Source organism: Phyllobates terribilis, unplaced genomic scaffold (genome assembly GCF_046119375.1).
Source record: "Phyllobates terribilis strain yellow unplaced genomic scaffold, ASM4611937v1 Scaffold_5__5_contigs__length_657084704, whole genome shotgun sequence".
Classification (NCBI taxonomy): domain Eukaryota; kingdom Metazoa; phylum Chordata; class Amphibia; order Anura; family Dendrobatidae; genus Phyllobates; species Phyllobates terribilis.
Window position 1 is genome coordinate 75,727,482 of NW_027362765.1, and position 22,714 is coordinate 75,750,195.

Sequence of the window (22,714 nt, forward strand, 5' to 3'; positions counted from 1 at the left end):
GTCCCTCTTTGCGCGACGTACCGCAGCCTGCGGTACTGTCCGCAAAAATCAGAGAGGCCTCCCAAAGACTCTGATTGGGCAGATGCTCAGAAGGGGTGAGAGCAGAGCCAAATGTAGCGACCATCTGCTGATGGTCAAGTACAAGGACAAGAGGGATGTCCTTCTCTTGACCACCATACATGGTGATGGCAGCACCCTCAGCACTGTACGAGGTTCCACTACACAGGTCGGCAAACCAGACAGTGTAGTGGGGTACAACAAGTACATTGGGGAAGTTGATTTCTCTGATCAAGTCCTCCAGCCGTACAGTGCTTTGAGAAAGGCCAAGGTATGGTATAAGAAGTTGGCGGTGCACCTTGTACAGATGGCAATGCACAACGCTTTCCTTCTGTCACAATGTGCAGGCCAGACTTCTGCGTCGCACCTTCACTTCCAGGAGACAGTTATCAAGGCCCTGATATTTGGCAGCGGTGACGGAGCGGGCCCCAGTACTTCCGGAACTGAAGGACCGAGAATTCTACCAGGCCAGCATTTCCCAGGGGAGATCCCTCAAGTCGCAAAAAAGGTAAGTCACAAAAGAGGTGCCAAGTGTGTTATAAAAGGGGAATACGCAAGGACACCATTTATCAATGTGACACTTGCCCCGACAAACCTGGCCTGTGCATGAAAGAATGCTTCAAAAAGTACCATACTTTCATGCACTACTAAATTAATTTCTGACGTATGACAACTTGATGAACACTACACAACTGACGTAGTGTTCGTCAGGTTGTCATACATCAGTTGTGTAGTGTTCGTCAGGTTGTCCTACAAAACTGACGTATAACACTACATTATAAAATTCACAAATCGGGTATCAGTTCCAAAAAGGGGTCACTTGTTGGGCATCTCCACTGTTTAAGCCCATCAGGGGCTCTGAGGACATGACATGACACCCGCAGACCATTCCATCAAAGTCTGCATTCCAAAGCGTCACTCCTTCCCTTCCGAGCCCTGACATGCGCCCAAACAGTAGTTTTCTCCAACACATGGGGTATCAGCATACTCAGGAGAAATTGGAGAACAGATTTTGAGGTCCACTTTCCCCTGTTACCCTTGTGAAAATATTTTTTTTAACATTTTTGTGGAAAAAATGTTTTTTTTTTATTTTCACAAGTCAACATTATAATTTTCTGTGAGGCACCTGGGGGTTCAAAGTGTTCACCACACATCTAGATAAATTCATTGGGGGTCTAGTTTCCAAAAAGGGGTCACTTGTTGGGCATTTCCTCTGTTTAGGCCCATCAGGGGCTCTGAGAACGTGACATGACGCCCACAGACAATTCCATCAAAGTCAGCATTCCAAAGCGTCACTCCTTCCCTTCCGAGCCCTGACATGCGCCCAAACAGTAGTTTTCTCCAACACATGGGGTATCAGAGTACTCAGGAGAAATTGGACAACAGATTTTGAGGTCCACTTTCCCCTGTTACCCTTGTGAAAATATTTTTTTTAACATTTTTGTGGAAAAAATGTTTTTTTTTTATTTTCACAAGTCAGCATTATAATTTTCTGTGAGGCACCTGGGGGTTCAAAGTGTTCACCACACATCTAAATAAGTTTCTTAAGGGGTCTAGTTTCCAAAATGATGTCACTTGTGGGGGGGTTTCCACTGTTTAGGCACATCAGGGGCTCTCCAAACGCGACATGGGTTCCGCTGTAAATATCAGCGAGTTTTGCATTGAAAACATCAAATGGCACTCCTTCCCTTCCGAGCCCTGCCGTGCGCCCAAACAATGGCTTAGCAGCTCCTAGGATCGCTAGAGTAGCACTTCCTTAGGGAATATAGGAATCACACACAAAACAACTGCAACCAACACAAACTACAGCAAAGTGAATGAATCCAACAAAGGTATTTAAAGCTGCACCCGAAAGGTTATAGCACAAACAAACAGAGTAAATGAAAAACACATGTTATTCAAAACCGACAGAAACAAAGATAACAGAACTAAAGCACTAAAAGAAAAGGCGTAACTGTTGTGGCTCAGTGGAAAGAGACGCTTACCACAGAATGCAGAATCAAGGGTTTGAAACCAGAGGCATTACAATAATGGCACCCACAGTAGCCTCCAAACTGAATAATGGGCTCCGCATTACAACCCCAAACTGTATAATAGGCCAAAAAGTAAACCCAAAACTGTATAATGGCCCCCGCATTAGCTCCTATACTGTATAATGGGCCCCACATAAGTTCATATACTGTATAATGGGCCCCACTTTAGCTCTTATACTGTATAATGGGCAACATATTAGCTCCTATACTGTATAATGGGCAACACATTAGCCCCTATACTGTATAATGGCCCTACATTAGTCCCTGTACTGTATGATGGGCCCAACATTAGCTCCCACACTGTATAAAGCCCCCCACATTGGCTCCTCTCCTGTATAATGGTCCCCACTTTAGCCCCCAAATTGTATTATGGCCCCACATTTTTATATGGGCCCCCACAGTAGCCCCTATAATGTATGAGGCCCAGACCCCCACACGTTATAAGGGTTCCCCATTGTTTATGATGCCCCCACAAGTTTTAATTAAAATAAAAAAACATTGTTTACTCACCTAATCCAGGATCCTGACGACTCCACTGGCATGGCTTGGGCGGACCAACGCGCTATCATAGCGCCGACTCACGCACAGGACGTCAAAAACTCCACCAAGTCTTCCTGTTTAGAGGAATCAAAATATCTCAAATACTGTTCTACCTCCTGGTTCATCCTTTCTGTTTGTCCATTAGCCAAATAATGTTTGTGGGAACATCATGCAATTTAATGATTTGAGAAATGAACAAACTTGCTAAGCGGTAAGCAGTGGGCAACTTTTGAAGTGGGACCAAATTAACCATTTTGCTAAAACGGACCACCACCACCCACACGATTGTATTACAACCAGAGTTAGGCAAATCGGTGACAAAGTCCATGACAAACGGGTCCAGGGTTGCGACAGAACATGGTTAAGCAAGAGATAACGCGCTGGGGCTTACCGAGAGGCTTTAGCCTTGGCACAGTCTGTGCATTTACAAACATACTCTTAAATATGCTTACAAGCATTCTGCCATCAAAATGAAGTTTGTTCACAGGTAAACCTTCCAGCGCACTGTCCTTGGCATCCTGAATGCGCTGCCTGAGATCTCCCCCCAAAGTACCAACCACTACTCCCTCTCTAAGATCTTCACTGTATTTTCATCCCTCAACTCTGGGACAAAGCTACAGGACAAGACATCAGCCTTGTCATTCTTAGATCCAGGGAGATGAGTAAAGACAAATTCAAACAGGTTAAGCATCAATATACAACAGGTTCTTATAAACGGTAAAGAGAGTCACCTTATGTCTTGCCCCCTCCAACCAATGTCTCCATTCCGCAAAGGCTCTTTTAATTTTCTGGGAAAAAAACACAAGGATGTAAATACCCACTTTTTTCTTTGAAAGAACAGCCCCCATCCCAATAGTGGAAGCTTCGACCTTGAAAAAGAAAGGTAGATCGACCTTGGGTTGGCTAAAAACAGGAGCTTTTGAGAAAGCTGTCTTGAGAGCAGAAAAAGCATTTACTGCCTCTGGTGACCAAGGAAAAAAATCAGTTTCCTTCTTTGGCATGTCAGATAATGGCTTGGCTATAACCAAAAAGTTCTTAAACTTCTGGTAAAAACTTGCAAAGCCAAGAAATCTCTGTAATGCTTTCAGGTTACCCCATTGAACCCAATCCAGGACAGCCTGAATCTTAATGGGATCCATGCAAAACCCTGGTGCAGAAACTAAATGTCCTAAGAACTGGACCTGCTAAACTTCAAACTGACATTTCTCCAGTTAAGCTAATAAATGGTTGTCACATAGAACTTGGAGAACTAGTCTGACATGCTCAGAATGCTCCTCCTGAGTACGCGATTAAATCAGTATATCATACAGATATATTTTACCATAAATCTACCCACAGAAGAGCACAAAATGTAATTTTAATGTAGCATTTGTTGGTTAAGCACAACAGAATCACAACATTTTCCAAATAACCTTCAGGTGAATTGAATAGGGAGGAGTGGACCTGTGAAAGTTTGGGGTCGTCAGGTTCGGACAAACTGCAATCCAAAGTTTGGTTCGGGTACCAGAAGTTGACCCAAACTTGACCCTGGACCCGAACCACATATAAGTCAATGGGGACCTGAAATTTGGTACTGTAAAATGGTCATGGTAAGGCCTAGGAGGCTGAAAAAGGAACCAAAATGGGGGTAAGAGCAAGACAATTACACTGCAAACAAATGTGGATAGGGAAATGACTTAAAATAGCATAGAATAAAAAAAATAATAATAATCTTGAACCAGGAGGCGGAGGTCCAAGTGGAGCATGTGTATTTTACTGTACTTGTTAATTAATAAATAAATACAAAAAACGATGTTGGGTCCACCCTATTTTTAATAACCAGCCAAGGGAATAATAATAATAATTTTTATTTTTATAGCGCCAACATATTCCGCAGCACTTTACAATTTTAGGCGGGACTTATACAAACAATACAGAATAAGAATATCTCATATTCTTAATTCGTGGTCATTAACGTGAAAACCACCTTCAGGGGTAAAGGGGTTAAAGTTCTGTAAAGCTGGCAAATTTGAATTTCAAAAGAGTCACTTTTCTCCAGAATCAAATGTACATTACTAAGATCAATCCAGAGTACTGAGCATAATAAACATACGTAAAAGACATTTTTAAAAAGTCATAAACATCAAAGTCAAGCTCCAGTCAACTTCTTTGATCACGTCACTGATGCGGTCTTCTGTGAGACATTTTGGCATCTTCCTGCTTCCAGTATCTTTAGCGAATCCTGCACTGGCAAGGTTTCAAAGTCATGATGTCGCTGCCTATTAAGCCAAGGAGACTCCAGAGAAGCCAGATGCAAGAGGATGTCAAAATAGTTCAGTAAAGTTCTATGTATGGCACAGGCAACTTTTCAGGGAATACTACTTTGGAGGTCCTTTCCTTCAGCTTGCAGTTTAAAACTTTAAATCAATTTTAAGGATCATCTATCTATCACTTATTCTGTCATTGATTCCCATGTTGACCATGACACTTAGATCTTCACCAGCCACTGCAGTAATTTATCAACCCGTTCCACCGCATGCTGGTCCCTGGCACTAGGGAGACAGGAAACCATTGAGGCGCTATTGGTGACAAACTAGTCTGTCCTTCTTCCTAATTATAGAATCTACTATAATCTCCAACAGGCTAAGGGCTCATTCACATGTCAGTTTTTTTCAGATACAAGTAAAACTGACCGAGTTTCATCAGTGATTTCGGTCAGAATTTCATCAGAGTTTTATCAGAGTTTGGTCCGAGTTTCTTTTGTTTTTCTCGTATGTGAAAAAAAAAAGTTTCTCTACCTTCTCCTATCTAACATTCAATGAAAATCGGACCACACTCGGATGGCATCTGAATGCTGACCGATTTTTTTATTTACAGACCCATAGACATCTTTTGAGCAAACTGCTCGTTCTATGAAAAATCAAGGACATGTAAACAGTCTCATCCACTATTGTAGGTACGAGTGCTATCCGTGAAAACTACGGAGAGCACTCGTATACAAAATATAGATGTCTGAATGAGCCCTTACTGCACCTACATTATCTTAGCTGGGCTGTTCTCTCTGTGATTGGGAAGTGCAGCATACACTAGGATTGCCATTTCTGAGACTGACACCCTTATATCATCACCCATTTTGTCAACTTTGCTTGGAAGACACATTACAGCAAAAAGAACAGTGGCAGGGACTCAGCGATGGACCAAGGGACTGTGAGTAAAGGATAGTTTTATTTTATTTAAAACATACTGCAGCTCAGAAACAGGCTTTATGAATCCGAAAACCCCATTAAGAATCATTCTGTGGAAAATTGCAGCCAAAAACAACAACGGTGTCTCTATCAAGTTGCCCATTTAGTGTATGGGTGAGTTCTTTAGATTCTATTTGCTTTTTGATGACAAATGCTTATTGATAATTTAATATATTCCTGAATCATCAAATAATGCTTTAAAGAAGTTGTCACTAATTGGACAACTATTTCTCATACCCCACGCTTGGCCCCGATGAAATAAAAAAGCTTATACTCATTTTCTGTGCTGGCACCGTTCCGGCGGTGTCGGCACTCACTCTTCCCGGGCTCCAGTGCTGTTTTTGTGACACATGACGCCAGAGCCCAATCAGCGCCCCTCTCACGGACCCGTCCTCTTGTCGAATTGAACATGAAGAAAAAGTCAGAGATCAGCTGCAGCCCGGACTTCCTCTTCATGTACGATTTGTCTGAAGGAGAGGAAAGTGACGCCGGCACCGATTGGGCGCCGTGGTCATATGTTACAACAACCGCACGATAGCCTCGGGACCTCGAGTGGTGACGCTACTAGAACGGCGCCAGCATGGGAGGTGAGCATAGTTTTTTTATTTTAACAGAGCCAAACATTTAAATCAAGAAGGGGTTGTCCAAGTAGTGGACAACCCCTTTAAGTTGCTTTCTACTCCTCATCTATGACATATGACTTTACTTTCATTGTAACTGATGTTTGTACCTTGTACAATTTGTCAAGAGTAATAAAAAGAAAAGAAAAAATAAGGCTACTTCCCTATGTGAGTGCTCTGATGTGCAACAAAAATAGATTTTTTGTTAAAACATTTTCCAAATTCTAAACATGAAAATAATTTTTCTCGCGTGTGAATAATCTGATGTCGAAGATCTGATTTAGATGTAAGATATTTACCACATTGGGAACATGAAAATGGCTTCTCCGCTGTGTGATTTCTCCGATGTTTAACAAGATTTGATTTGTTTGGAAAATATTTCCTACATTCTGTATATGAACATTCATTTTAACCTGTGTGAATTCTCAGATGTGTAACAAGATTTATTTTCTGTAAAAAACATTTCCCACACACTGAACATGATAATAATTGCTTCTCCCTTGTGTGAGTTTTCTTATGTTTAGCAAGATCATATTTCTGAGAACAACATTTCCCACATTCTGGACATGAAAATAATTTCTCTCCTGTGTGGATTCTTTGATGTCTAACAAAAGTTGATTTGTCTGCAAAACATTTCCCACATTCTGAACATGAAAATGGCTTCTCCCCTGTGTGAATTCTCTTATGTGAAACAAGATTATTTTTCTTATTAAAACATTTCCCACATTCTAAACATAAAAATGGCTTGTGCCCTGTGTGAATTCTCTGATGTTCAACAAGATGCGATTTCTGATTAAAACATTTCCCACATTCTAAACATACAAATGGCTTTTGCCCTGTGTGAATTCTCTGATGTTCAACAAGATATGTTTGCTTATTAAAACATTTTCCACATTCTGAACATGAAAATGGCTTTTCCCCTGTGTGAATTCTCCGATGTGTAACAAGATATGTTTTATTATTAAAACATTTGCCACATTCTGAACATGAAAATGGCTTCTCCCCTGTGTGAGTTTTTTTATGTCTAACAAAAGCTGTTTTGTCTGTAAAACATTTCCCACATTCTGAACATGGAAATGGCTTTTCCCCTGTGTGAATTCTTTGATGTGTAACAAAAGCCGTTTTGTCTCTAAAACATTTCCCACATTCTGAACATGAAAATGGCTTCTCCCCTGTGTGAGTTTTTTGATGTCTAACAAAAGTTGTTTTGTCTCTAAAACATTTACCGCATTCTGAACATGAAAATGGCTTTTCCCCTGTGTGAATTCTCAGATGTGTCACAAGATATGCTTTCTTATTAAAACATTTCCCACATTCTGAACATGAAAATGGCTTCTCCCCTGTGTGAATTCTCTGATGTATAACAAGATTTGTTTTGTCTGTAAAAAGTTTACCACATTCTGAACATAAAAGTGTCTTCTTTCTTGCGTGAACTCTTTGATGGTTACCATCCCTTTGGATATTTTTATTTTGTTTAAAAGTCTGTGATAAATCAATAGAAAGAACCTGTTGAAAGGGATCAGATGATATATCTTTGTTGTGAAAGGCTGGAGGTATATCTTGGATAATGTCGTACTCTTCATATGTATCTGGTGTGATACTACGGTCATCTACTTTAACATCTGAAAATATCATATGTTCCTTTGAGCTCCTGGTACAGTCATCTGCCAAAAATGAAACAACTGATATTATTCATAACAGTGCCTTTTAGGCATATTAGTTTTAATGTACAGTACAGACCAAAAGTTTGGACACACCTTCTCATTTAAAGATTTTTCTGTATTTTCATGACTATGAAAATTGACATTCACACTGAAGGCATCAGAACTATGCATTAACACATGTGGAATTATATACTTAACAAAAAAGTGTGAAACAACTGAAAATATGTCTTATATTCTAGGTTCTTCAAAGTAGCCACCTTTTGCTTTGATGACTGCTTTGCACACTCTGGATCAGGGAAATGAGGCGGATAAAGTATATCTTGACTTCAGAAAAGTATTTCACAAAGTATCTCATACTATCCTTATTGAAAAAATGACCAACTATAGAATGGACAGGCAACTGTTAGGTGGATTCATAAATGATCGGACTCAAAGAGTGGTCATAAATGGTTGCACATCTAGTTGGAAGAATGTATCAAGTGGGGTACCACATGGCTCTGTCCTGGGCCCTGTGTTGTTCAACATCTTTATCAATGATTTAGATGAAGGAATTGAGGTTAAACTGATTAAATTTGCTGATGACATAAAGCTAGGAGGGATAGCTAATACTAGAGAAAAGAGATAGGATTCAAAAAGATATAAACAAACTGGAACTGTGGGCAGCAACTATGAGAATGGTTTTTAACAGAGAGAAATGCAAAGTCCTACATCTAGGCAAGAAAAATGAAAAAAGCATATACAAATTGGGAGGAATAGGGCAAAGCAACAGCACATGTGCAAATGACTTGGGTATACTAATAGATCACAGACTGCACATGTGTCAACATTGTGATGTAGCAGCAAAAAAGGCAAACACAATTCTGGGTTGCATTAACAGAATCATACAGTCTACATCACATGAAGTAATTATCCCTTGCTACTCCTCTTTTGTCAGACCTCATCTGGAATACTTTGTCCAGTTCTGGGCACCACATTTTATAAAAGACATGAAGAAACTGGAGCAAGTTCAGAGAAGAGCAACCAGAATGGTGACCTGTCTGCAAACAATGTCCTATGGGGAACGGTTAGAGGATTTGGGAATGTTTAGCTTGCAAAAGAGAAGACTGAGAGGAGACTTAATAGCTGTCTACAAATATCTCAAGGGCTGTCACACTGTAGAAGAAAGACTAGAAGCAATGGGATGAAACTGAATGGAGAAGATTCAGATTAGATATTAGAAAAAAACTTTTTGACAGTGAGGGCGATTAACTAAAGGAAAAGGCTGCCAAGAGAGGTGTTGAGTAGAGTAGAGCAAACCTTTTTCAAGGTTCGGTTCGTTCTGATCGGCGATCGTCCCGATGTTCGCCGGATGGTTCGAAGAACATATCCAAACCCCATTGAATTCAATGAGATGCACAACCAATCGCATAGTCAACACCTTCAGGGAGGCCCAAAAGCTGCCCTCAAATTAGGGGCAGACACCAGGAAAAGTGGCATCAATTGACCCCGTGTACAAATAGTATAATTATTATTATTTATTATTATAGCGCCATTTATTCCTTGGCGCTTTACATGTGTAAAGGGGTATACATAGCAAACAACAAATGAGTCACCAACTTGTACAGGAGAGAGGAACCTGCTCGCGAGGGCTCACAATCTACTAGGGATGGATGAGGATACAGTAGGTGAGGCTAGAGATGGTCATGTAGCGGTATGGTGGAGTGAGGGTTACTGCAGGTTGTACGCTTGTAGAAAGAGGTAGGTCTTCAGGTTCCTTTTGAATGTTTCCACGGTAGGCGAGAGTCTGATATGTTGGGGTAGAGAGTTCCAGAGTAGGGGAGATGCATGGGAGAAATCTTGTATGCTATTGTGGGAGACAAGAGGGGAGTAGAGAAGGAAATCTTGAGAGGATTGGAGGTTGCGTGCAGGTAAGTATTGGGAGAATAGGTCACAGATGTATGGAGGAAACAGGTTTTGGATGGCTTTGTATGCCAAAGTTAGGGTTTTGAACTGGAGTCTCTGGGCAATGGGGAGCCAGTGCAGGGATTGACAGAGGGGAGAAGCTGGGGAATAGTTGGGTGACAGGTGGATTAGACGGCCAGCAGAGTTTAGGATAGATTGGAGGGGTGCGAGAGTGTTAGAAAGGAGACCACAGAGCAGGAGGTTGCAGTAGTTGAGGAGGGAGATGAGGGCATGCACTAGTGTTTTTTGCAGATTCATGATTGAGGAATGTGCGGATCCGGGAGATATTTTGGAGTTGGAGTCGGCAGGAAGTGGAAAGGGCTTTGATCTCAGGTTTGATGGAGAGATCAGAGTCAAGCTTACTGGACTGGGGAGAGTGGGCAGCCATTGACTTTGATGGATAGGTCAGTTGGTGCAGTTGAATAAGATGGTGGAAAGATAATGAATTTGGTTTTATCCATGTTAAGTTTTAGAAATCTAGCAGAGAAGAATGATGAAATAGCGGACAGATATTGTGGGATTCTGGTTTGTAAGGAGGTGATATCAGCTCCAGAAAGGTAAACCTGTGTGTCATCAGCATAGAGGTGATAGTGAAAGCCGTTAGACTCTATGAGCTGTCCCAGGCCGAAGGTGTAGATGGAGAAGAGCAGGGGTGCTATAACTGGTCCTTGGGGGACACCGACAGATAGGGGGCGAGATGAAGAGGTAGTGTGTGACTGGGAGAAACTGAATGTCAGGTCTGTTAGGTATGAGGAGATCCAAGATAGGGCCAAGTCTGTGATGCCAAGAGATGAGAGAGTCTGTAGTAAGAGGGAATGGTCCACTGTGTCAAAGGCAGAGGACAGGTCCTCCATGAGAAGGATAAAGCAGTGTCGCTTGGACTTGGCGGTTAGTAGGTCATTGGTGAATTTAATCTGGGCAGTTTCAGTGGAATGTTGCAGTCGGAAGCCAGATAGTAAGCGGTCAAAGAAGGAGCAGGAGGAGTGGTGGGAGGACAGTTCAAAATGGATGTGCTGTTCCAGTAGTTTTAAGGCATAGGGGAGAAGTGATATGGGCTGATTGCTAGACACAGAGCATGGATTAAGGGAGGGTTTATGGAGGATGGGTGTGATCGAACTAAGTATGTTTGAAGCATGAGGGGAAGACACTGGCTGTTAATAACTGGTTGAAGAGGTGGGTTAGGGTTCGGATGAAGGCTGTGGTAAGGTTTGGAATAAGGTGGGACAGGATTGGGTCAAGTTTACAGGTGGTGAGATGTGGTTTATAGAGTAAAGAGGAAAGGCTGATTTTGGAGGAAAGTTGAGTAGTTATGAGGAGGGGCTGTGGGGACTTCAGGCAAAAGCTTTGCATTAGAATGTCAATCTTCTGCTTGAAGAATGAGGCAAAGTCTTCAGCTGAGATGAGAGTAGAGGGAGGGGAAGCTGGGGGACGAAGGAGAGAACTGAAAGTACTGAATACCTGTTTAAGGTTGTGAGACAGGGATGATATGAGAGATGAAAAATATGTTTGTTTTGCTGCAGTAAGTAATTAAGTAAGTGACTAGAAGCAATGGGATGAAACTGAATGGGAGGAGACACAGATTAGATATTAGAAAAAACTTTTTGACAGTTAGGGTGATCAATGAGTGGAACAGGCTGCCACGAGAGGTGGTGAGTTCTCATTCAATAGACGTCTTCAAACAGAGGCTGGACAGACATCTGTCTGAGATGATTTAGTGAATCCTGCTTTGAGCAGGGGGTTGGACCAGATGACCCAGGAGGTCCCTTCGAACTCTACCATTCTATGATTCTATGATAATTGTGCAGCATTTTGACAACTCCTGTAACAGGACAGGCTACTCGACTCCCTTTCTTTGGCAGCCGCACAGCGGTACGCCTTGTAGATGAGGGCCAGAAAGAGCATGTGCTCCAGTGGATGGCAAGCGTTGCATCAAGCGGCCTCTCCTCCTCTTCCTCCACCTCAACATCACACACTCAGAGGTGGCACCCCAATTACCTATGTTTCCCCATATCTCTCCAACTGCCTAACTGACTGTGGGGAACCACAGATGGGTGAGTCTGCAGAGCTGTTCACATATTGTATTCCATGGGCATCAGAGGTCTGCTCCAAAGATTTACAGAGTCAAGAGGAGGAAAGCCTCTTCACCGAGGCCTGAAAATTTTTTTCATTTGGATCCCGGGCCGGACTAAGTAGGGTCCGAGCAGAATCCAGACTCTCATCACCAAAGGTTAACCCCCGGGGGTGGAGGTGATCTTGACGAGACTCAAATCCCTGAGGCACACGCGGACGGTACTGTGTTGTCAGGGCAGGAAGAGGAGGATTGTGACCCTCAAGGCGAGGAGTGGGAGAACACAGAGGATGACGATGAGGTTGTAGATCCCACTTGGTGTGAACCCAGAGGCATGCAGCAGAGGAGGAGGAAGTCGACGAGGTTAAATTGTGGCTTCCCGCACAGATACTGAATGATGCAACCACGACAAGTACTGCATCCTCAGCCACAACTCTGGCTGTGGCCAGCAGCGGTCACGGGTCGGCAGTACACAGGGGCGGCAAGAGTTGCCTAGCCTGGGCCTTTTTTGAGACCGCAAAGGATGAGCCAACTCACGTTATCTGCCAACTGTGTAAAAGATGACTCAACAGAGGCAAAAATTCCAATAATTTCACTACTATATGCATGAACCAGCACATGCACGATCAACATGCATTCGACTGGGAATCTCACTACGCTAAAATGCAGACTAGTGGGCCTCTCCAACCACCGGCCGCCCCATCAACAGCAAGTGCTGCTTATTCCTCCTCCATCATCGTGGCAAGTGTTCTAACAAAGGTCTCTGGCCACAGAACCTTCATTTATTTACCCGCTACAGTAGGGGTGAGTGACAGCCTGTCAGCTGTTACGGAAGTGGACATGCCTGCTGTTTTTGACCTATCTCAGACAACGAGCACATCACATCTTTCTCAATCCACCATACCATCTCCACCTGCACCTCACTCACAGTCCAGCAGATTGTCATGTTCATGCTACTCCACCCACCCTCTGTCAGCACAGCAACCAGCCCTCAGTCCCGCAGTTGTGGTCACATAAAAGATTGTTTCCTCCTAAACATGCCAAAGCTAAGAGCTTGAACTTCACCATCTCCAATCTGTTGGCCACGGAAATGCTTCCTTTCCGCCTGGTAGATACAGACGGTTTCCGAAAGCTGATGATCGTCGAAGTCCCTCAGTACCAGTTGCCCAGTTGCCATTACTTCACTAAGAAAGCTGTGCCTGCACTTCACCGGTATGTCACTGATAACATCACCTGTTCCTTAAAAAAATCTATGTCTGACGGTGCATTTCACCACTGACACCTGACCGAGCAAACATGGCCAGGGTGTTACATCTCGCTGACTGGGCACTGGGTGACTCTGGTGGCTGTGGGGGCAGGCGGGCAAGGGGCTGCTTCACAAGTCTTGGAAACCACAAGGCTTGCAGGGCGCATGGGGATGGAGAGCTAAACCACTACACACCAGAAGATGGAGAGCTAAACTACTAGACAACAGGGGTTGGTAACTAAACTACTAAACACCTAGGGTTGGAGACCTAAACCACTACACACCAGAAGATGGAGAACTAAACCACTACACAAAAGGATGGTGAACTAAACCACTAGACACCAAGGTGTTACTAGACACCAAGTCTTGGAATCTCCAAGGCTGGAGGGAGAAACCTCTGTATCTAACACTTCCTTCACTGCTTCTGCCTCCTCCACCTACTCTAAAGCCTCCACCTGCGGCCTCAACCTCTCTGTTAATGAGACATGCGTTCCAACAGTGCAATAGCACTTAAATTAATATGCCTTGGAGATCGCAGTCACACACCTCAAGAGTTGAGGACAGCTATCCAGGCCGAGTGTGAGCAATGGCTGTCTCCACTGAACCTGAAGACAGGGATGGCTGTATGCAATACAATGTGAATCTGGTGGCGGAAATACGCTGGGGCAACCTCACACACGTGACTTGCATGGCTCAAATCCTCAACCTGGTTGTGCAGCAATTTCTCCATCACTATACCGGCCTGGATGCGCTGCTTCAGAAAGCACGGTCACTGTGTGCTCACTTCCGACATTCGCACCTCGGGGGTCATCGACTTGCATTGCTACAGAGGTCTTTCGGCCTACCAGTTAACCGGTTGATTTGTGATGTGCAGACACGGTGGAATTCCACTCTGCAAATGTTGCAGTGACTGTGGCAGCAGCGACGAGCCTTGGTGCAGTATGTCATTTTGCATAGCCTGGGCCAATGCAGTACAGACGTGGCGCAAGTTACGCTTGCAGAGTGGGCACAGATGAAGGACTTCTGCATCCTTCTGCACAGTTTCGAAATGGCACCACTATTCCGTTCATCTACATGCGGGAGCACACTTTGAATAGTCTGAGGGAGGACGTGGTTGTCCCAGAGGAAGAGGAGGAAGCAGAAGAGGATGCGGAAGGGATAACATCTCTAAGTTCTCGACTGTCGTTGCACAGGCGGGTGCCAAGGAAGGGTGGATTACAGAAATCGAGGAGGGCTTATGGTACCAGACAAACTTTTAGTGAAGGTGCGGGAGCCGAGGAACAAATAGAGAAGGAAGAGATGATGGGCACACAACACTCAGGAGACGAAGAGGATAATGATCTCCTGTCTGTTGTTCGTGGTTGGCGGGAAGGGACAGAGGAAGCAAGCTTGAGTGTTACCCTGCCACCAACACACCATGGACTTGCACCTCATGAAAGCGACTATCTGCAACATGATTGTTGCCCGCATTGTTAGGATTAGAAATAGTGCTGCCTACTGGTTTGCCACTCTGTTAGATCCACGTTACAAGAGTACATTTTTCTAAATGCTTTCCCCCCCTGTCCTAGGCCTTGTCCCAGGCTGAAATGTAGACTCCTTGCTGGACCACACATTAAGCACAAAGGATTTAGATGCTAAAAGGTGAACTGCTGGCTGAAACACACAATTAGCATAAAGAATTTATATACTGAAATGTGGCCTGCTTTCTGGAGCACGCAATTAGCACAAAAGATTTAGATTCAGAAATCTCGACTCCTGGCTGGAGAAAAATTAGTAGCGCCAAATATTTATATACTGAAATGTGGCCTAATTTCTGGAGCATGCTATTAGCACAAACAATTTAGATTCAGAAATGTGGACTCCAAGCTGGAGCAAGCTAGTAGCACAAAATATTTATATACTGAAATGTGGCCTGCTTTCTGGAGCACGCTATTAGCACAAACAATTTATATTCAGAAATGTGGATTATTGGCTGGAGAAAAAACAGTATCACCAAATATTTATATACTGAAATGTGGCCTTGTTTCAGGACCATGCTATTAGCACAAAGAATTTATATTTTCAAATGTGGACTCCTGGCTGGAGCACAATATTAGCAGCACAAAACAGTTATATGCTGAAATGTGGCCTGGTGTCTCTGAACCACATAATTAGTAAAAGGATTGATCTGCTGGAAGGGCGATTTCACAGCCACACAGGATCTATTGAACTAGCTGACTGACAATCAAGCGCCTAGCTAACTATCTGACTATCTGGTAGCAGCCTCTCTGCGCTGTTACACTGACAAAATGGCGCCAAAACAACATGTCCGCTCTTTATATGGAGAGGGACATGTGACTTGCAGCCAATAACACAAGCCCTTTGTGTCTGAATGCTTTCTGCATGCTGATTGGCTGCCGGAATCTCCACACATTAAGTTAAGAAAAAAAAATTAAGAATAACAGCCCGCCGCTCCTCTAACCTCTCCCCACCCCCTCCCCTCATCAAACACGTGTTCCCCCGCTCATCATACAGCACCACTATCCTAGCCAAAGTCCTAACAAAAGCAATAGTGGAAACGCAATAATTTACCGAACATTGGCCAAATTTGACGATTTTGAGTAAAAATGCTCGGGGGTCGAATCACGAATCCGAATGTGCAATGTTTGGGCCGACTTTGAGATTGGCGAACGTTTTCCGAACAAGTCCGCTCATCTCTAGAGGTGAGTTCTCCTCCAATGGAAGCCTTGAAACAGAGGCTGGACAGACATCTGCCTGAGAGGGTTTAATGGATCCTGTATTGAGCAGGGGGTTGAACCAGATGACCCTGGTGATCCCTTTCAACATTGCCTTTCTATGTTTCTATAATTCTTGCCCACACAGGGCACAAAAAATAAACCCTCACCCAGCCCCAGATCCCAAAAAATAGAAACGATACAAACTTTGGAAAATGGCGACAAAAGCAAAAACTTTTTTTTTTCATACAAATTTCTGAATTTTTTTGTCAACACTTAAATAAAAAAAATAAACTATACATTTTGGTATCTGCACACACATACTGACTCGGGGAATCATATTGCCAGTAAGTGCTACTAATGAAAAACAGATTGAGGGTCAATATTCTACAAAGTCACATGATTGTATATAAAAAGATCATACTAGAGGGGCAGAGTCTCTCAGAAGCAAAGATGGTCAGAAGTTCAACAATCTGTGATCAACTGCGTCTACAAATTATGGAACAATTTCAGAAAAAATGTTCCTTAATGTAAAATTGCAAAGACTTTGAATATTCCACCATCTACAATACATAATATCATCAAAAAATTAGGTATCCTAGAGAAATCTATTCACGCAGAGAACAATGCCAATGGTCAGTATTGGGATTCTCATGCTCTATGGACCTTATGGTGGCACTGCATTAAAAACAGACATGATTCAATCGAAACAAATCATGGCTCAGGAATACTTCCAGAAATCATTGTCTGTGAACACAGTTGGCCATGCAATCCACAAAGGTAAATAGCATTTGTAGAATGAATTGACCAAACAAATTCAGACTTTGGTAATTTCCTTTTAATGCTGAAGCTTTGACTCCTGTATCTAAGTCTGAGGATAAATTTATCTAATCAACTTTCTGGAGACTACCAAGACATTTTTACATTTCCGTCTACATTGTTAAGGTTATTTCAACTATCGTCTTCTGCCTTTGAACAACAACACTTAGCATTTCTTTGTTGCAGGAGGATCCTCAGATGTGGACATTCACTCTCCCTCATGAGTCTGCAGAGCGGTTATCTCTGGAAATCATTAACCTCTTCGAGACAAGGCCAATTTTAATTTTTCCATTTCATGTTTTATCTTGTCTTTCTTAAAAGAGCCATAACTTCTTTATTTATGACTTAATAGTTTTGTATATGTTTACCATAATTATTATTACTTTACCGTATATGTGCTGGAAACCTGGGAACAAAATTCCAAGAATGGAAAAATGGTAAAAAAAAAAAAAAAAAAACGGTTGTATTTTTGATACGGCATTCAATGAGCTGTAAAAACCACATTGTTTTTAAGATCAATATGATTATGGCTATACAAAACTTATATTTTAGTGGTTTAAAAAAAATTATAAATATTGAAGAAGTTTAACTTTTTCTGAAACGCATATTTTTTTTATTTTTACGTTGATAGAGCTGTATTAGAGTCAGCATCCACTGTGTATGGCGTGGGCTCAGTTCCTGGGCTTGCTCAATATATGCACACCCAGCAACTGTAAGTGTACGTTGGTTGTCGGAAAGGGGTTAATGACATAAACATAGTGTAGAAAGAAAAATCCTATCTTTGCATCAGGCTGGACACTTAGAAGGAGACTGTTGCTCTGAGTTCAGATGATAAATTCTCAGCGGAACGATTCTGATATCAGAACTCAATTTCTTCTAGAACTGTTAGATCTAGAAGAAACTGATGCTTCACTATCCAACCCCTGATTCTCTGTAGACTGCCATGACTTTTCTCTCAGACTGGATAGGATATTGTGTAAGCGCTGCCTAAAACAGACCTGGGCTTTTCCACTGAATGTATGAACCATCTTTACCCCAGCTGACTAAAATGGAATTATTCACTCCATCCTACAGAATATATCACAGCACATACCAGACTACATCATAAGTTATCAAACAAATCAATAAGTGGTCATTTCTGGTGGCTCAGATATCTAAAGCCCTGATCTTTATTACCTGAACAATCTTCTAAGCTGATTCATGACAACGTCATGGTTGAAACTCTTCCTGTAGAGGTTAATACTTCTGAGGCTTTTTCTGATAATTTCAATACTATCTGGCAAGAGTCTAGTAATATAAGAAAACAGCTGATAGAAGCAAGTCCAAGAGTTTCTCCTAACAATAACCTAAAACCCTAGTCATTATTAACCCCTTTATGACATGTACTAATACGCCCTATATCTGTGCCCTGGGCCTTATGGACCAGATACGTATTAATACGCCCTATCTTTAATGCGGCACCGCGACCGAAGTCGCGGTGACAGCATTAAAATTTCGGTGCCATCTTACCTTAGGGTAGATGGCGCCAGTATCTCGGGGGGTGTCGCCGCCCCTTCCCACCCACGATCGCTGTGATTCTGAACAGCCAATCACAGCATTTCTCACTGTTTCCGGCAATTAGATTGCCGGAAACAGTGATGTGCAGCCTAGGATCGGTGCTCCTAAGAGCACCGATCCTAGGCTGTCGCCTAGTAACTCCAGCCCTCTCCCCAAACTGCTAGGATCGGTGCAATCGCCGATTGAATCGATCGCACCGATCACAGCGGGACCGCGCGCTAACAGGGCGGTAACGGGGCGGTGACCGGCTTGTGGACCTGCCTGTCACCTCCCCATGACCCCTTGTGATGTAACAGAAGCTCCAGCCAGCTCTGATTGGAGCGATCGATGATGACATCGATCGCTCCCATCAGAGTACCTGAACACCGGTGACAGGGCGGTCACAGGGCGGTGACAGGCTTGTGACCTGCCTGTCACCTCCCTGTGACCCCCAGTGATGCTGCCCAGGCCCCAGCCATCTCTGATTGGTGCGATCGATGTAATCATCGATCGCACCAATCAGAGTACCTGACCGGGAGGTGACCGGGTGGTGACCGGCCTGTGACCAGCCTGTCACCCCCCTGTGACCGCCCTGCAGATCCTCACACTTGGTGAGGATTTCTACAGAGCGGTCATGTCTGATCTGCGCTGTGCTGGACCTTGTAGTGCCACAGAATCTTCTGTTACACTACAAGACCTTTCTCCTACCTGCTCCTGTCGCTGCTGCTGCTCCGGCATCCTGCTGCAGTCTCCAGGGTCCTGGAACTCCTGCTCCGGCATTCTGTTGCGGTCTCCAGGGTCCTGCATCTCCTGCTCCAGCGTCCTGTTGCAGTCTCCAGGGTCCTGCATCTCCTACTCGGGCGTCCTGCTGCTGTCTCCAGGGTCCTGCATCTCCTGCTCTGGCGTCCTGCTGCTGTCTCCAGGGTCCTACATCTCCTGCTCCGGCGTCCTGCATCTCCAGAGTCCTGCATCTCCTGCTCCGGCGTCCTGCTGCTGTCTCCAGGGTCCTGCATCTCCTGCTCCGGCGTCCTGCTGCTGTCTCCAGGGTCCTGCATCTCCTGCTCCGGCGTCCTGCTGCTGTCTCCAGGGTCCTGCATCTCCTGCTCCGGCGTCATGCTGCTGTCTCCAGGGTCCTGCATCTCCTGCTCCGGCGTCATGCTGCTGTCTCCAGGGTCCTGGGTCTCCTGCTCCGGCGTCCTGCTGCTGTCTCCAGGTTGCTGGGTCTCCAGCTCCTTATCCTGCTGCTGCGGATCCTGCTCCAGAGCCTCTTCCAGAACCTGCAGCTGATCCTGCTGAAAGAACAGAGAAGACTTTGGTAAGTCCATCTCTGTTCTCCCCTCATCCACCCCTCTCCCCCCCTCCTTTTACCCGCAATCCTCCTCCCCCCCAGTTGTTGTTTTTTTTTTCGTTCGTCCTGCAGCGGCCGAGCGCTGAGCAGTGTCTACGTCACTGATCAACGTCCGTGCTCGCTGCTTTTCAGGACTTTTTCTTGTCCCTGTCAATTCTCCCCCCCCCCACACCTTTGCACCACATCCACGCACACACCCAGCAGCTGCCGAGAGTTGATTGGTGACATAGTTCACCGATCCGCACTCGTGCTCGCTGTTTGCACCACCTACTGTAGTTCCTTTTTATCTCTTTTTTTTTTTCAGAAAAAAAAAAGTTCACACCAAGCACACTGACACACACACACCACATACACGAAAAAAAAAATGTCCGGCTCATCCCGAACTCGCTATTCAGCGGAGGAGGCATACGCTATTGTTGCCTCCAACACTGAGACTGACAGCGAGGGCGAGGATCCCACATTTCTTTAACTTTTCCGACGCCTCATCGTCCTCCTCTTCCTCCTCAAGTGGTGCTGGACCGCCCCGCAGTCGTCGCAGGAGAGAAGATGTTCCAGCGCCCCCCACTACTGACCCCATATGGACCTCGCCCCCCGAAAATTTTGAGCCACTGATTCCTGATTTCGTGGCGGAATCAGGAATCAAGTTTGACACCACCGGCCTCACAGAAATAGACTTTCTCAAAGTCTTTTTCTCTGAGGATTTTATAAACCTCATGGTGGGCCAAACTAATTTGTATGCTCATCAATTTTTGGAACAAAACCCCTCTTCATCATTTTCTAACTGGTCTCCTGTAGACGCAGAAGAAATGATGAAGTTTTGGGGCCTGGTCCTTCATATGGGGATCCTGAAAAAAACAGAGGTTCGGCAATACTGGAGTGTTGACATTTTGTATAACACTCCAGTGTTCCGAATGGTCATAACCCGGACATGTTTTGAGGCCATCCACAAGTTCTTGCATTACCAAGATAATGCAAGGTGTCCTGCACGGGATGACCCGAACTTTGATCGTCTTTTCAAAGTTAAGCCGGTCATCGGGCACTTCAACAAGTTTGGTGAAGTGTACGTGCCCCAAAGGGACATCTGCGTGGATGAGTCCTTAATTTCTTTTAAGGGGCGGCTTGGATTCCGGCAGTACTTGCCCAGTAAAAGGTCCAGGTACGGGATCAAGCTGTATAAACTTTGTGAGAGTACCTCAGGGTACACTCACAAGTTTAGAGTTTATGAAGGGAAGGACTCCCGGATTGAAGCCCCTGAATGCCCCCCTGGTCTGGGAGTGAGTGGGAAAATTGTGTGGGACTTGGTGCACCCACTGCTGGATAAAGGTTATCACCTGTACGTGGATAACTTTTATACAAGTATCCCGCTCTTCAAGTCCCTCTCTGCGCAACATACCGCAGCTTGCGGTACTGTCCGCAAAAATCAGAAAGGCCTCCCAAAGACGCTAATTGGGCAGCTGCTCAGAAGGGGTGAGAGCAGAGCCCAATGTAGCGACCACCTGTTGGTGGTCAAGTACGAGGACAAGAGGGATGTCCTTCTCTTGACCACCATACATGGTGATGGCAGCACCCTCAGCACTGTAAGAGGTTCCACTACACAGGTCGCCAAACCAGACTGTGCAGTGGGGTACAACAAGTACATGGGGGGAGTTGATCTCTCCGATCAAGTCCTCCTGCCGTACAGTGCTTTGAGAAAGGCCAAGGTATGGTATAAGAAGCTGGCCGTGCACATTGTTCAGATGGCAACGCACAACGCTTTCCTTCTGTCAAAATGTGCAGGCCAGACTTCTGCGTCGTACCTTCACTTCCAGGAGACAGTTATCAAGGCCCTGATATTTGGCAGTGGTGGCGGAGCGGGCCCCACTACTTCTGGAACTGAAGGACCTCGAATTGTACCGGGCCAGCATTTCCCGGGGCAGATCCCTCACAGCGGAAAAAAAGGTAAGTCACAAAAGAAGTGCCGAGTGTGTTACCGAAGGGGAATACGCAAGGACACCATTTACCAATGTGACACTTGCCCCGACAAACCTGGCCTCTGCATGAAAGACTGCTTCAAAAAGGTACCATACTTCCATGGACTATTGAATTACTTTCTGACGTATAACAACCTGACGAACACTACACAGCTGACGTAGTGTTCGTCAGGTTGTCATACTTCAGTTGTGTAGTGTTTGTCAGGTTGCCCTACACAACTGGCGTATAACACTACATTATAAAATTGACAAATCAGGTATCCGTTCCAAAAACGGGGCACTTGTTGGGCATTTCCACTGTTTAGGCACATCAGGGGCTCTGAGAACGTGACATGACGCCCGCAGACCATTCCATCAAAGTCTGCATTCCTAAGGGTCACTCCTTCCCTTCCGAGCCCTGACATGCGCCCAAACAGTAGTTTTCTCCAACACATGGGGTATAAGAGTACTCAGGAGAAATTGCACAACAACTTTTGGGGTCCAATTTCTCCTAGTACCCTTGAGAAAATACAAATATGGCAGTTTAAAGAGCGTTTTTGTGGAAAAAAATTGATTTTTTTTCTTTCACGGCTCTACGTCATAAACCTTTGCAAAACACTTGAGGGTTCAAAGTGCTCACCACACATCTAGATAAGTTCCCTGAGGGGTCTAGTTTCCAAAATGGGGTCACAATGTTTAGGCACACAGGGGCTCTCCAAAAGCAACATGGTGTCCGCTAACAATTTGAGCCGATTTTCCATTCAATTTGTTAGCGGACACCATGTCGCTTTTGGAGAGCCCCTGTGTGCCTAAACATTGGAGCCCCCCCACAAGTGACCCCATTTTGGAAACTAGACCCCCCAAGGCACCTATCTAGATGCATAGTGAGCTCTTGGAACCCCCAGGTGCTTCATAAATTAATCCGAAAAAATAAAAAAGTGTTTTTTTTTCCACT

At 44.4% G+C, this 22,714-nt stretch overlaps 1 protein-coding gene across 2 annotated transcripts in view; it reads right to left on the reverse strand.

Annotated features, from left to right (window-relative positions):
- Window positions 1-5,815: 5,815 nt before the first annotated feature.
- The window catches only part of LOC141272060 (oocyte zinc finger protein XlCOF7.1-like), a 58,943-nt gene continuing 42,044 nt past the window's right edge, over window positions 5,816-22,714 (reverse strand). For both annotated transcript variants that reach the window (XM_073682363.1, XM_073682362.1), the window contains exon 7: window positions 5,816-8,138. In XM_073682363.1, coding sequence (XP_073538464.1) covers window positions 6,883-8,138 — 1,256 coding nt within the window. In that variant the 3' untranslated portion in view covers window positions 5,816-6,882. The remainder of the gene's footprint in view (window positions 8,139-22,714) is intronic.